Genomic DNA, 13,803 nt, shown 5'->3' with positions numbered 1-13,803 from the left:
ACTGACTTTGTGAAGGTTTCCTATGACCTTCACATGTGTGCTGTGACACATACATCCCTACATATAAATTACATCTCTCACACAATAAAAAAATTTAAGAAGACATACACAGGACTAGTTTATATGTAAATGAAAAGTTGTTCAACTTTCTTAGCCTGAAATGGATGCAATTAAAAACTACACTGAGATTCCACCTGTCATCAAGGAGATAAATAGTATGCTGACATGCCAGTGAGGATGCAGGGGAAAGGATTCTTTGTGTACTGTGCTGGGAATATAACTTAGTTCAGCCATTATGGAAATCAGCAAAAAAATAAAAGTTGAACTGTCACACCACTCATGGCATACATCCAGTGGAATAAAAATCCACAGACAGGACAGAAAGCTGCACGTCCGTCTTCGTTGTGGCATTGCCTATCAAAGGAGATAGATAGAGACAATGGAGGCCCATATGTTCAACCGTAAAGAAGAGCAAAATCACATCATCTGCAAGAAAATAAATAGGCCATTCATCATCACATTAAGCAAAATAATGCTAGACTCAGACAAGTGACACATGTGTTTTCTCATACATATGGAATATAAAGGTCTTTTTTATTAATTAATTTATTCAGATTACATCTCAGTTATTCTCCCATCACTTGTATCCTCCCATCCCTCCATCCCTCCTACTTTCACCCTATTCCCCTCCCCTAGGTTTAAGACCGAGGGGGACCTCCTCCCCCACTATATGATCATAGGCTATCAAGTCTCATCTTGGTAGCCTGCTTATTCTTTCTCTGAGTGCCACCAAGGGGAGGTGGTCAAATATGGGGCACCAGAGTTCACATCAGACTCAGTGCCTGCTCTCCACACAACTGTGGAGAATGTCCTGACCATTGGCTCAATCTCAGTAGGGGTTTGATGTTTACTGCTTGTATTGTCCTTGGTTGGAAGGTCTTTTTTTTTTTTTTTTTTTAAGACATGAAAACAGAAGTAGTTCTAGTTTGGAGGGAGGGACCGTCATGGCAAGGTGGGCAAGGTGGGTACGATTGAGTGCATTGTGTACCTGGATGAGATGCATAATGAAGCCCTTTATGTTGCACGTGTAATACAGGCTGGTAGGAACTGAAAAACAAGCTAACACCCAGCTCTTTTGAGTGAATTTTAATGGGAAGGAAATATACTTTTAAAAACAGTACACTTTGTATGTGCACAGACCCTTGAATATGTAGTCCCTTTCTTTCCCAGAAGCACCAGAAGAAGTCTGTAGAGGAGCTGTGTCCATTAACTTCTTCCTGTGAGTGTTCCTTCCCGCCTGCAGCTCAGGCCCGCAGTGGGTTACTCTGTCATCCTTGTCACTCCTAGTCTAGATGCCTCCCTTCTAGGTCTTTTTCTGAGATGTGTATTATATAAAATTATGAGTTTAAACTAATGTTTTGTTCTTACAAGTTTTATTTTTGTTTTCTTGAGACAGGAATTCACTGTGTAGCCCTGGCTATCCTGAAACTCACTCTATAGGCCAGGCTGGCCTCGAACTCAGAGATCTGCCTGCTTCTGCCTCTGCCTCTGCCTCTGCTTCTGCTGGAATTACAGGCATGTGCCACCACCACCAGGCTGGTTTTAAAGTCTCCAAAACTTAGGTCTGAATTAAGTGGCTTTTCTAGTGTGTTGTATTTTTTTCCCTTAATTTTTAAGTTAGCCAACAAGGTGTAATGGGTTTTGGTGTTGCACATTTTGGTGCACGTGTATTGTTAGGCTTGATTCTCTTTCATTCTCTTCTCCCCTGCTCTGGCTTGTTCCCTTCCTCACTTTATGTTAGTGTGTTATCTCTCTTTTTCCCTCTTAAAGCCCTTCCTCCCTCTCAGTATCTCCCTTCTAGTTTTATGGTCTCTTCCCTGCATCTACCTATACTACCTCCAAGTAGAAAGAAAACATACAGAGCTGAGCATAATGGTACATGCCTTTAATCCCAGCATTCAGGTAGGCAGAGTCAGATGAATCTCTGTGAGTTCAAGGTCAGCCTGGTCTACAAAGCGAGTCCAGTAAAGCCAAGGCTATACAGAGAAACCTTGTCTCCAAAAAAAGGAGAAAGAGGAGGAAGGAAGAAAACACACAGTATTTATCTTTCTAAGTTTGGTTTGCTTCACGTAATAGGATAGTTCGTTTGCTGGCTATTATGAAAAAAGCACCAGTAAACGTGGATGAGTAATACCCAAGACCTATATAGTTGGTTCATGTGGTAGTTCTATTTTTAGTTTTTGGGAAACTGGTTTCTATAATGTAGAGCTACACCATCCATATTCTCACTAGTAGCTAATTAGGGTTCCTCTATCTTCCTGCCCTCGCCAGCATTTTCCTTTCTTCATATCTTGGTGATGGCCTTTCTGCCCTGGGTAAGAACGAATCTCCGTTGTTGTGTTTCCCCGGTGGCTGGGGCTGCTGGCTGCGTTTCAAGCACATACTGGGTTGCATTTCCTTTGAGAACTGAGTGTTCAGTTCATTAGCCCGCTTATTAGGTGGATGATTTGGGGTTTGGTATTTAATTTTAAATTTCTTCAAATATTCTAGATATTAGTCCCCTCTCTGTTGTATAATTGAGAAAGATTATTTTGCTTTGGTTTGGTTTGGTTTTTTGAGACAGGCTTTCCCTGTGTAGTCCTGGCTGTCCTGGACTTAATTTGTAGATCAGGTTGGCCTTGAACTCACAGAGATCCATCAGACTCTGCCTTCCTGAATGCTGGGATTACAGGTATGCGCCACCATGCCTAGCTGGGAAAGATTTGTTTAAAGCAGTGTAATTCTTATGGGCTGTGGAGTTTGTCAAGTAGTGGACCCTCCTTGATGAATGTTAAGTGTTTTCGTTTTGTCACTTTAATTTTTTAGTCAAAGAATGATATATTAGCTCTAATAACTATATTAAATTCGTGTTTCTGGTTTCCAGTTAGAACTAAAGAGAATTGCTTGGGTTGTCCCACCCTTTTCCTTTTACCTTTTTCAACTGTGTTTACTTTTTTTTTTAAGTTTAGTTTAGTGAAAATTCAGGGTGGGAACTGGAAGGTCCCAGGCAACTAAATGCCTTGGAAGTAATGTCATTTATTTGGAAAATATTTGAAACCGCGTGCCCCAGAGGCCAGAAAATCGTGCCCATGTGCCACAAGGAGAGTGTGGCGTTGGTTCTCTCCCTCCACCTTTATGTGGGTTCCAGGGATTGAACTCAGGTCATGAGACTTGGCAGTGAGTACCTTTGCCACCTGAGCCGGGTTTTTGAGTTGAGGTTTTTCTATGTCCTGCCTGTCTTGGAGTTGCACTCACTCTCTGTCTCTCTCTCTCTGTCTCTCTCCCCCCTCCTCTCCCCCGTCTCCCCCCTCTTCCCTCCCCCCCCCCCCCCCGCTTTCTCCCCCCTTGTCTCCTCTCACTCCTCCTCTCTCTCCAGACTAAGCTGGCCTCGAACTCACAGAGCTCTGTCGGCCTCTCCCTTTTGAGTGCTGGGATTAAAAGCATGATCTGCCACCACCCAGCTCGCCCATCTTTTTTATTTTTTTAAAGATTTATTTATTTATTAAATACACAATGTTCTGCCTGCACACCAGAAAAGGGCATTAAATGACATTATAGATGGTTGTGAGCTACCATGTGGTTGCTGGGATTTGAACTCGGGACCTCTAGAAGAGCAGTCAATGCTCTTAACCTCTGAGCCATCTCTCTAGCCCCACCTATCCTTTTAAAAAAGAACTGTTTCAACGCTCTAGACTAGACTGGCTCTACCTCACAAGTGCTAGGATTAAAAGTGTGCCTCCTTGCTTGGCAACACCTAGTTTTATAAAAGTGTATGATTTTGTGTGCATCTATGTATAGCGATCCCTCTGCCACCCAAGGATTGAGTGGTTGGTACTTAAAGTCCTATATGTAAGCTTTTAAACGTTTTTTTAAAAAATACATTTGCCTCATATCTTAAGGCCATTATGGCCTGTTGTAATTTTCTTCTGTTCCCCCCCCCCCTTTTAAAACAGGGTTTCTTTTTGTTTGTTTGTTTGTTTTAGGTTTTTGGGATTTTTGAGACAGGGTTTCTCTATGTAGCCTTGGCTGTCCTGGACTCAAATTGTAGAGCAGCCTGGCCTTGAACTCACATCTACTTGCCTGCCTCTGTCTCCTGAGTGCTGGGATTAAAGGCGTGCACCACCACTGTGTAGCCTTAGCTGTCCTGGAACTCAATCTGTAGACTAGGCTGGCCTCAAACTCAGAACACAGATATCCGCCTGCCTCTGTGGATTAAAGGCCTGCCTGAGCCTATATTATTGTGTATATATGCTTTTTAGATTAGTACCTGGAAAATTATAGTCTAAAAATAGGATGATGTTTACAGGAGTCTAAAATGAAAGTAAACCCTTCAAATGGGTTGGGGGGAGAAGAAATACGCATGCTTCGGAGCAATAAGAATGTGAGAATCCTACAGTTGGGCACATGGGTGGATTTTGTTAAGGTTATTCAGAATAAAGATCATCCCCTTCTTGCCAGATTGGAGGTAGTTGTACTTACTAGTCATAGTAACTTAGTTTAAGCAGTTGAACATCATCAGGCAGTGCCTGACACAGAACTCCATGTGACTGGGGCAAGGTTGTGTCCTAGGGGTGTTCTCATTGGATTATTATAAATATTAATTAAGATGATCTGGAGAAAATTCTTAGCACTAGCCATGGCTTGAGTTCTCAGTAAACATTACCTTTAGTAATAATGCAACTTTTTCCTTACCCTGCAGTTATTTTTAAGCATAAAATAGAATTAACACCTGGCAAGAGGAAGACATGATCTGGTGTACCCAAGATACAACAGTGTAAATCCAGTGTCTCATGTTTTTACATGCTTTTTTTTTTCCTTGTTGTTGTTGTTGTTGATGAATCCAGGTAACTCCATTTCCAAGTACTGGATTTATAAATGGGTTTACATCTCCGACCTTCAAACCTGCCACGTCTCCTCTGACATCACTCAGACAGTATCCTCCTAGAAGCAGGCAAGTTCCAAGGGTGCTTTCAATGTTCATGAGCTTCATGTTGCGCTGTTCCAGGTTGTCTGTAATGAGAGATCTGTGTAACCACTAATAATGCTCATCAGAGGTGGAACTACCTGAGACTTAGAACTGTACTCTATATGAAGACTAAACCCTAGAGCTGGCTGTAGTAAGGAAATGGTTCTCTTCAGAGAAGGCTTTTGGGGCAGCTTTGACCATGTGTTTATTGAGTAGGAAGCAGGTCTTGACATACATGTTCCCCATTAGCATGCTCATTCTACCCTCCTTGATTGCTTTATAACTCAGCATATACAAACATCTCATTTGCAGGAATCCTAGTAAGTCTCATCTGCGCCATGCGATTCCTAGTACAGAGAGAGGGCCTGGGCTGCTAGAAAGTCCTTCAATATTTAACTTCACTGCAGATCGATTAATTAATGGTGTCCGGAGCCCACAGACGAGGCAAGCAGGGCAAACTAGAACACGAATACAAAACCCTTCAGCTTATGCCAAGAGAGAGATTGGAACTGGGCGTGTGGAGCCAAGTAGTCTTGAATCCTCTCCTGGTTTAGGGAGAGGAAGGTAAGTTTCTCCCATATTTTGTCAAGCAGATATTATGTGCCTATCATGAACTACTAATATTTTAAATTTCATTTTAGATGTTTGATAATCATATCCTAATACACTTGAGAAAGATCAAATAGAAGGCTGTAGAAGGTTTTCCTTGACTCCTCAGGATAGCCAGTTCTAGAGCAGATACTTCAGTGCTTGCTTCCTTTTTTTTTTTTTTTTTTACTTAAAAGCATGACATTTCCTTTCATAAAACTCAGGCTAGCATTTAGAAGCTATACTAGCCTCTGCTCTTCCTGTTTGCAGTTAGTCCTGGCCCTCTCGATGGCTGCCCTCAACAGATGGCCTCCAGGGTGCCCCACATGGAGCTCAGCTGGAGAGTGCATGCCCAGCATAAACATGGTCCTGGGTTTAGTGCCTAGTGCTCTGCAAATAACAATAAACTAGGACTGAGCAGGCAGTGGGATGTAGAGACAAGTGCAGGGTTTGTAGCAGGCAGGCGACTGTCTAAATAAAGTCTGTTTCTTGTAAATTTATTTATATACAAAAAGTTGCTCTTGTGAAGCAGTTCCTGTTGTTGAGTAAGTAGTTCTTGGCGTCTTGGTGTTTGTTGTCGTTACCTAGAGTGCTTTCCATACATTGAGAATGTCAACTGCTGTGCGGGCTTCTCTCCTGCCACTTAGACTTCCTCTAAAGATGTGAGATTAGAAAAGACTTAGGTGGTCTTAGGGTTGGCGCCCTACCCAGTATTGACTAGGCTAGTTGCTAATGTCATGAAACCAGCCAGGAAAATCCTGATTTTCCTCTGACAAATACTGAGCAAGAACTTATCTAAGCTTTTTTCTTTTAACCTACTTTGAAAAGTTTAAGGGGGGGGGAAAGGGGGAGAAAAAGAAAGAAAAGTCTTAACATTCCCATACATAAATAATACAGCATGGTTAGTGACAAATTGAAACTCAAACTGTTGCTTCCTCTTTCTTGATACAGACACAGAGCAAAGGCACACCTCTGAGGTACAGCAGGGTGGGGTCTCGGCCACCACAGTAAAGCTAGTGTCATGGCACAGTGAGCCACACAGAGTTTTGTTTCGTGTGCCGAGTGATTCGAGTGCTGAAGGTTAGGCTAGCTGTGCAGGGCCAAGAGTACAACACTGCCGTCTTCTGTTCTTTTGTTTTACAAAGCATATGCTGCCATTAATTTTACCCACACAATGTGTGTATTGGGGACCAGAACTCTCACCCCTGCTGCCGCCTAATCGCCCAGTTATGGCCTCAACCTTTTGTGGTCCCTCCATCACCACTGGCAAGGCCTGGGTCAGCAGTAGTTCTGTTTCAAGACACCGTATTCTCTCTCTCTGATCTGTAGGAAGCAGCTCCCTCAGCCACTGAAGGGTGAGTGAGGTCATTTTCAGGAAGCTCTTGAAGTTCACTGAGCCCAGTTCTCACCCTGTTTCCCCTCCTCTGAAATGGCTTCCTTCACTGAGGCCCAAACTCTGTTGACTCTTCCCACTGATCATCAGTGTTTAGCAGCACCGGAAGTGCTGGGTCCTTTCCAGAAGGGTTTGGTTGTCTTTTCCTGTCAGAGGGATCACTGTTGTCTATGAAATGTAGTTTCCCGTTTTGTTTTGGGGTAAGCAGGCTACATGTGTCATATTATCAACTTTGGGCCTTGCTCTTCAAGTCCCATGTCCCTCCCTTTTGGGGACAGTGTCTCTCATTGAACTGGAGCTCACTACATAGGCCAGGCTGGTTGACTCTAGGGTTCTCCTTGTCCCAAATACCCCAATACCAGGACTGTAAACATACCTATCTGGCATTTTTATTTTTGAGAGTCTGTGCTGCCTCTCTAACGTTCTTATGTGTGTACAAACATACATGTTTGGGTAGTGCATGTGTCAAGGCCAGAAACAATGCCAGCCATCTTCATCTATTTCTCTGCACCTTGATTTTTGAAACAGGGTCTCTCACTGAGCCTAGAGGTGGCGATTTGGTATACTTTGCTGGCCAGTGAGCTGCAGGGATCTGCCTGCTGTTCCGTGTGCATGCTGGGATTACAGGTGCAGCATTACACCTGGCTTGTATGGCCCTCTTGCTTGCCTGACAGCCATTTATAAGCAGCACCCCTAGTCCAGTGCCTGGCTTCTTAAAATGTAGCTTCTGAGGCTCATTCTTGGGCAGCAAGCATTTATGACTGACCATTTACCCAGCCCCTATGAAATGTATTTATTAAACACTAAGGTCTAAAAGTAGAAGTTATTTTTGACCCATGACTGCAGAATGCTTGCTGTGTTAGTTTTTCTAAACGGGTTATAAATCTCGTGTATTTCCATCAGAGCTCTTGGACAGCCTGATGCATTGGCAACAAACAGCCATCTGAAGTGGATCTTGTACATTGAATAACACATTGTCAATACTTGCCTAAAGCATTCAGTAACCAAATTGTATTAGTCACGAGCCACCTTAGTCCTTGGTGGAAAGTCAGTGGCCATTAAAGCTTCAGTGCTGGGCAGTGACTTCTCTGCAGCTGTTAAGGCCTAGATTGTGTTTCCTTTCAATGGAAAACTATTTGACTTAGTTGAACCATTCTTGTGGGTCATGGTAGCTGGATCTTCTGGCTACCTCACTACGTCCTCTGCCTCAACACCTGCTACTTCATCTGTGCTCTGGTATAACAGAGACACTTCTTTCCTGCATGTCACCTGCCAACCCCTGCAGCATCTATAGCTTCATTTCCTCTTTCAGCCCCCGAAGGATTAAAAAGAGGGAGCCTTCCTATCCAGCAGACTCGGTCCTCTAGGAATATTGTGGCTAATTTGGTCCTGTGTTTGGAATGTGTCCTCTGTTAGCAGGAAGGCCATTGGGTCTCTTATTGCCCGTGCATTCACTGGCTGATGGTGTGGCAGGTGCTTAGCTACTTTCTGCACTGATGTGTCTTTTTCACTCAGTTTAATCATTTGTAGATTTTTAAAGAGAACGACATGTGACTCTTGCTTTCACTTAAGCACCTGGAAGGTGTTGTACAATTCATTTCAATACTGTTACACATCCTAGAGAACAAGGGCATATGACGCTGGTCAGTTAAATTTCAGACCATATATTCACCTATACAGTCACCTTCTTACATAGGTGAAGCTCATGACATCCCGGAACAACTGTGGTAGTAACCTCAAAACTCAGACTACCGTAATGTCCACAAGAAAGTTTGAGATATTGCAGTGATTTTTTAAAAAATGTGGCGCAGAGACACAGAGTGAGTAAATGACAGAAGAAATAGCATGGAAACGCTTGCTCGCTGGGGCTGCCCCTTGGAAAAGTCATCACCACAAAGGACAACAATGGGATAAGTAGGGGGTATCTTTTGCTTTCAGGGTGTTTTGAGAGTATAGCTTGAAGACAAATTTGAAAGCAGCAACTCCCACAGGCACCATGGTTTAGGAGAACTAACACCTGCCTGTGAGCCACCAAAGAGAAGAGCTACACCGGCCATTTTTATAGCCAACGGGTTATTGGGGACTGAAAAGTCAAAAGGGAACATTGAAAAACACAGCGTAGTGATACCAACCCAAGGACTATGGTTGGGTTCTTAAAGGCTAGAATCTTGAGAGAAGGGAGCCTGGACCACAGACCTGCTGGGCCCAGCAGACACTGGAGAAAGATTGTAAGTGGAAGGGTAAGTTCCTGTGTTCTTCCAGCACTTGCTAGTGAAAGCTTCACAAAGCTTCCTGACAGAGACAAAAGAGTGTCTGCAGAATCCCAAAGGTAGGGCTGAGACTAGAGAGTGCCTTGTTAACCAGGATGCTCTGGTTTGCTGACGTCGTCCCTGTTAGTCTCCCAGCAGTGTCTGAACTTTCAGGGATCCACTGAAACAGGGATATGCTTTTTCCAGACAGAAACAGGCTTCACACTAATGGAGACTCTTCACTGTATTCTCAGCAAAGGACTCGTGTTCCCACTTAATCTGTGACCTAAGTGACGACGTACACTTAGCTAACACACTCTACGTGCACATTCTGAGCCATGAGTGTATGTAGCTTTCGGTCCTTGTTTCTGAACCTTGGACTGATGGAACCAGGAGTAGTGCATCCTTCTTTATGCATCATATGTTCTGTGTCCAGAGGGTGTCCTCAGAGGCAGGACAGTAGTCTAGTTTCTCCTTCCTGAAGGGCCTGACCAACCACAGAGTCCCATGTCCCCTTCCACTGCTCTTCCCTAAGGTCTTGTTTCCTGTTGCTCTGAAGCGCTAAGAGGTTCCCATAGAGTCTCCAAGGCTGCCCTTGTGCCTTCCCAGATCAGGATAGGAAACCTCAGCTGCCGGCCGGTGGTCTTGACTTTGTCAGTAGAAGCTCTTAGTTCACAGAGCAGAGGCATGCCATGTGGGCCCAAACATGCGGGCTCCCAGTATTCTGCATGGCGCCTGTGTCTCTGTCAGAACAGGGCGTGCGCTGTGCGTAGCAGTCCTGCGGCTGTCCTCACTCTAGAATCACTGTCGGAGTGATGGGCACTAGTAACATGTTCCAGTACATCCTGTCACTACATGGCATTACGGCACCCAGTAGGTTCTTAGTGGGCTACTGAGGCGCTCTGAAGGCAGTGATGCGTTTTATAGGAGACCAGAGGCTGGCAGGGAGGCACCGTTGTCAAGTGTCATTGCTGTGGGTGCACAGGCACCTACACAGAAGCCACTCCACTGTGGAGTCTTGAGGCAGCGACTGTAGCACAGGTGCTCACAGTGTGCACTCCATATCAGCACTTGTTACCTCTCTCATCCACATGGCCAGAGGCCTGCTCACTGTGGGACCCTGGGACCCATTCCTATAGGTTACTGCTGATGCCCAGCATTATGGCACACTCATCTGTGCTCAGGAGTTTAGCCCCTACAAGGCCGACTCAGCAAAAAGGCAGGCTCTGCTTCCTTCAGGAGAATGGGTTTTTACTACAGACACCCTGGATCCACTACAGAATAAAAAAAAGTTTGTAGCCAGAGGGTCTTCAGCGCATTCCTCAAGCATAGTGTTCTAATAAGAACCTTTTAGGCAATTATTAATTTTCTATAAATAAATTAAACATTCTTTTAAGTTTATATAATAAATCTCCTTTGAGGAGTCTATACAGTTAAAACAATAGGAGGGATAAATAAGAAAAATGAACTTACAAGTTGAGGCTCATGGGGGTTTGTTAGATCACAGACCCAGCATGCTGTAAATACTGGTGCAGTGGCTCACTGTATGCTGCAGGGCCATTCTGCTCAGGGGCTGGCTGCTGTTGGTAGGAAAGCAAGCTTAGGTTTAGGGACATGTTAGGCTTTTGCAATAAGGGTAATTATAGTTTTTTACTCGTGTTTTGAATAGTTCACCTATATAGTTTGGTGTCAGATTTTTGTGTGTATGTCTTGTCATTCCAACTGAGGGGCCATTTAAACATTCAAATCTTAAAAATTATAAGTAGATGGTAGATAAGTTGTTGTAATAACTACTTTTCTGTTATCTTTTTGGACATCCTAATGACTTACTCTCAGCCTTTGGGTTTTGCTATTTATACTTTTGTTGAAGACCGTAAGACCGTCTTGCTACATGACCCGGCTGACTGTCTTCCTGCCTCGGCGGCCCCAGTACTAGAACTGCAGGCTGTGCTATGAAGCTTGGCCTCTGATGTTCTTTAAAGTTGACTTTTGGAATTAAAATTTATTGGTGAAAGACTGCCTAAGTTACTGCATGCTGCTTTGAGTACATTAACAAAGCATAAGCTTGGCAAACTTTCCAAGTGAGGAGAAAAAATAGTGGTCTTTTACTTTCTTCTCTTAGGAAAAATTCCTTTGGCTACCGGAAGAAAAGAGAAGAAAAGTTTACAGTGAGTACATAAAGTGGGATGTGGAGGTATATGGTGTGTGTGTGTGTGTGTGTGTGTGTGTGTGTGTGTGTGTGTGTGTGTAGCCGTGCACTTGGATACATACCAGAAGGAGACTTTACAGTGAGTACATAAAGTGGGATGTGGAGGTATATGGGGTGTGTGTATGTGTGTGGGGTGTGTGTGTGTGTGTGTGTGTGTGTGTGTGTGTAGCCGTGCACTTGGATACATACCAGAAGGAGACTTTACAGTGAGTACATAAAGTGGGATGTGGAGGTATATGGGGTGTGTGTGTGTGTATGTGTGTGTGGGGTGTGTGTGTGTGTGTGTATGTGTGTGTGGGGTGTGTGTGTGTGTGTGTGTGTAGCCGTGCACTTGGATGCATACCAGAAGGAGACTTGAGGTGTCTTACCTACCTTATCATGCTGAGCTAGAGTCTCCTGCTGTACTGGAAGCCTGCTCTTTCAGGTAGGCAGGGTGGCCAGTGAGCTCCTTTGATCTCATGTCTCTTCCCATCAACGCTGAGGTTCCAGACATATAACTGTGGTTATCTTTATACATCAATACTAGGGATTTGAACTCAGGTCCTCATGTTTGTAGAGCAAGCCATCTTATTCATTGAAGCATCTCTCTAGACCAAAATGCTTATTTTTACAAAACATTTAAATCTAATAGTAAACAAACATCAAAGTTAATCAAATGGATTAAGGCTACGATATGAGGAGGAACACTGGGAAAAAAAACTTTAAGGTGATATTCTTAAATAATTGACATTTTGGCCTAATGAGGAAAGAATTGTGGAGTTTTTAGGAATGCCGATGACCAGATGGTTTAATGGTGTACTCTGGCAATACGTAAATGAGCTCTTCTCAACATTTGCAGGTAGGAGCTCACTTTTATGATAGTACAGTCTGTATGTGGCTGCTCAGAAAGGTCTTCAGTGTGATAACTATAGTGGGTTTTAAGCAGGAGACACTGGGAGATGTCTAAGACCCAGAGTGGGTGCTGAGACCTGGTTAATGGGGAGCACACACCACACACCACGTGGTGGCTTCAGAGGTGTGAGATGTCGCAGCCAGACTAGCACACGCCTGTCTCCCTTTGCAGTGCTGTGAGCCGTGGCCGCCTTTGTACCATAGATTTTAGCAACCTGGAAATGCAGATGTCTTTCTTCCCTTTAGTAGAGAACGGTTACTTTTTTTCTCAGCTGGAATTACTTTCTGGCTTCCTCTGTCTTATCTGAATTTCTATCATTACTGCTTTTGCATTTGGGGGCCATTATTAAATGAGGTGAGGATTTCTTTAAGCAAGCTCTGTGAGATCACATTTGATCACCAAGAGGGCACTAACAGAGCAGTTGTGAGGACCCATAGCCAGGGAAACCCCAGCTAAAGATTTCCAGTACAGCCTTAATTTGTCACCTTAGATCCATGACATCCTTTAACCTGCTTACATTTGATTTTTTAAAAAATATTATTACAGTTTAGTTTCTTTGTATGTGTTTGGTGTGTGTCTTAGCACATGCATGACCCATATATGAAGGTCAGAGGACAACTTGTGTGAGTGGTTTTGTTTTTGTTTTTTGTCTTTCTATCCTGTGGGTCCCAGGGATTAAACTTAGGTCCTCTGGCGAGGCAGCAGGCGTCTTTACCCACTGGGTGCTCTCACTGGCCCATGGCTTACATTTGAACTCTGACATTGTTGTTTTCTGGACTCTGCTCATGTTTTATCCTACTGGCCTAAATTTTATGTTAGGTGGGCCATAGAAATTATTTCTGTAACATTTATAGACTTTTTTCAGACAGATGTGAGAGTCAGAAGGTTTCTTGTCTTGCTTTCCTGCTGCCTTGTCGCTCATCACTTGTGTGGCCTCACTGGGTGTCATTGTGTTGCAGAGCAGTCAGACTCAGTCTCCAACACCACCAAAGCCTCCGTCTCCGAGCTTCGAACTGGGGCTGTCCAACTTCCCCCCGCTACCTGGAGCCGCAGGCAATTTGAAGGCAGAGGACTTGTTTGAAAACAGGCTTTCCAGCTTGATCATAGGATCTTCAAAAGAGAGAGTAAGCTATGTGTCCCAGTTGTAACGTTTGCTAGTGTTTTTAAGCACTGCTCTTGTACATGGACCTGACTCAGCTTCTTCACACAGATTAAAAGGAAGAAATAACTGGGAGAGGTTTGAGGTTTGGGTGATTAGAGTTTGTCATTTGGTATTGGAGCCAGGGTCAAGCCACCCTTTCTCTTGCCATCTGCTGAGTTGCCTGTGGAACCTATGCTGTACAGATACCTAGATTCGTGTTTTTAGTATACAGTTAATTTTTATATTATGAATATTGGTGTTTTGACTGTACATATTCTGTGTGAGGATGTCAGACCCTCCGTGACAGCAGTTACAGACAGTTGTGA

At 43.8% G+C, this 13,803-nt stretch overlaps 1 protein-coding gene across 10 annotated transcripts in view; it reads left to right on the top strand.

Annotated features, from left to right (window-relative positions):
* The window catches only part of LARP4B (La ribonucleoprotein 4B), an 86,172-nt gene that overhangs the window by 63,239 nt on the left and 9,130 nt on the right, over positions 1-13,803 (top strand). For 4 of the 10 annotated variants that reach the window (XM_084781746.1, XM_084781738.1, XM_084781737.1 and 1 more), the window contains 4 exons: positions 4,884-4,990; positions 5,318-5,569; positions 11,358-11,403; positions 13,296-13,460. In XM_084781746.1, coding sequence (XP_084637872.1) covers positions 4,884-4,990; positions 5,318-5,569; positions 11,358-11,403; positions 13,296-13,460 — 570 coding nt within the window. The remainder of the gene's footprint in view (positions 1-4,883; positions 4,991-5,317; positions 5,570-11,357; positions 11,404-13,295; positions 13,461-13,803) is intronic. The other 6 variants (XM_084781747.1, XM_084781739.1, XM_084781743.1 and 3 more) reach the window with 3 other exon arrangements.

The sequence above is a fragment of the Acomys minous genome (assembly GCF_964271855.1).
Source record: "Acomys minous genome assembly, chromosome: 5".
Taxonomy (NCBI): domain Eukaryota; kingdom Metazoa; phylum Chordata; class Mammalia; order Rodentia; family Muridae; genus Acomys; species Acomys minous.
This window is presented reverse-complemented; position numbering and strand designations above follow the sequence as displayed.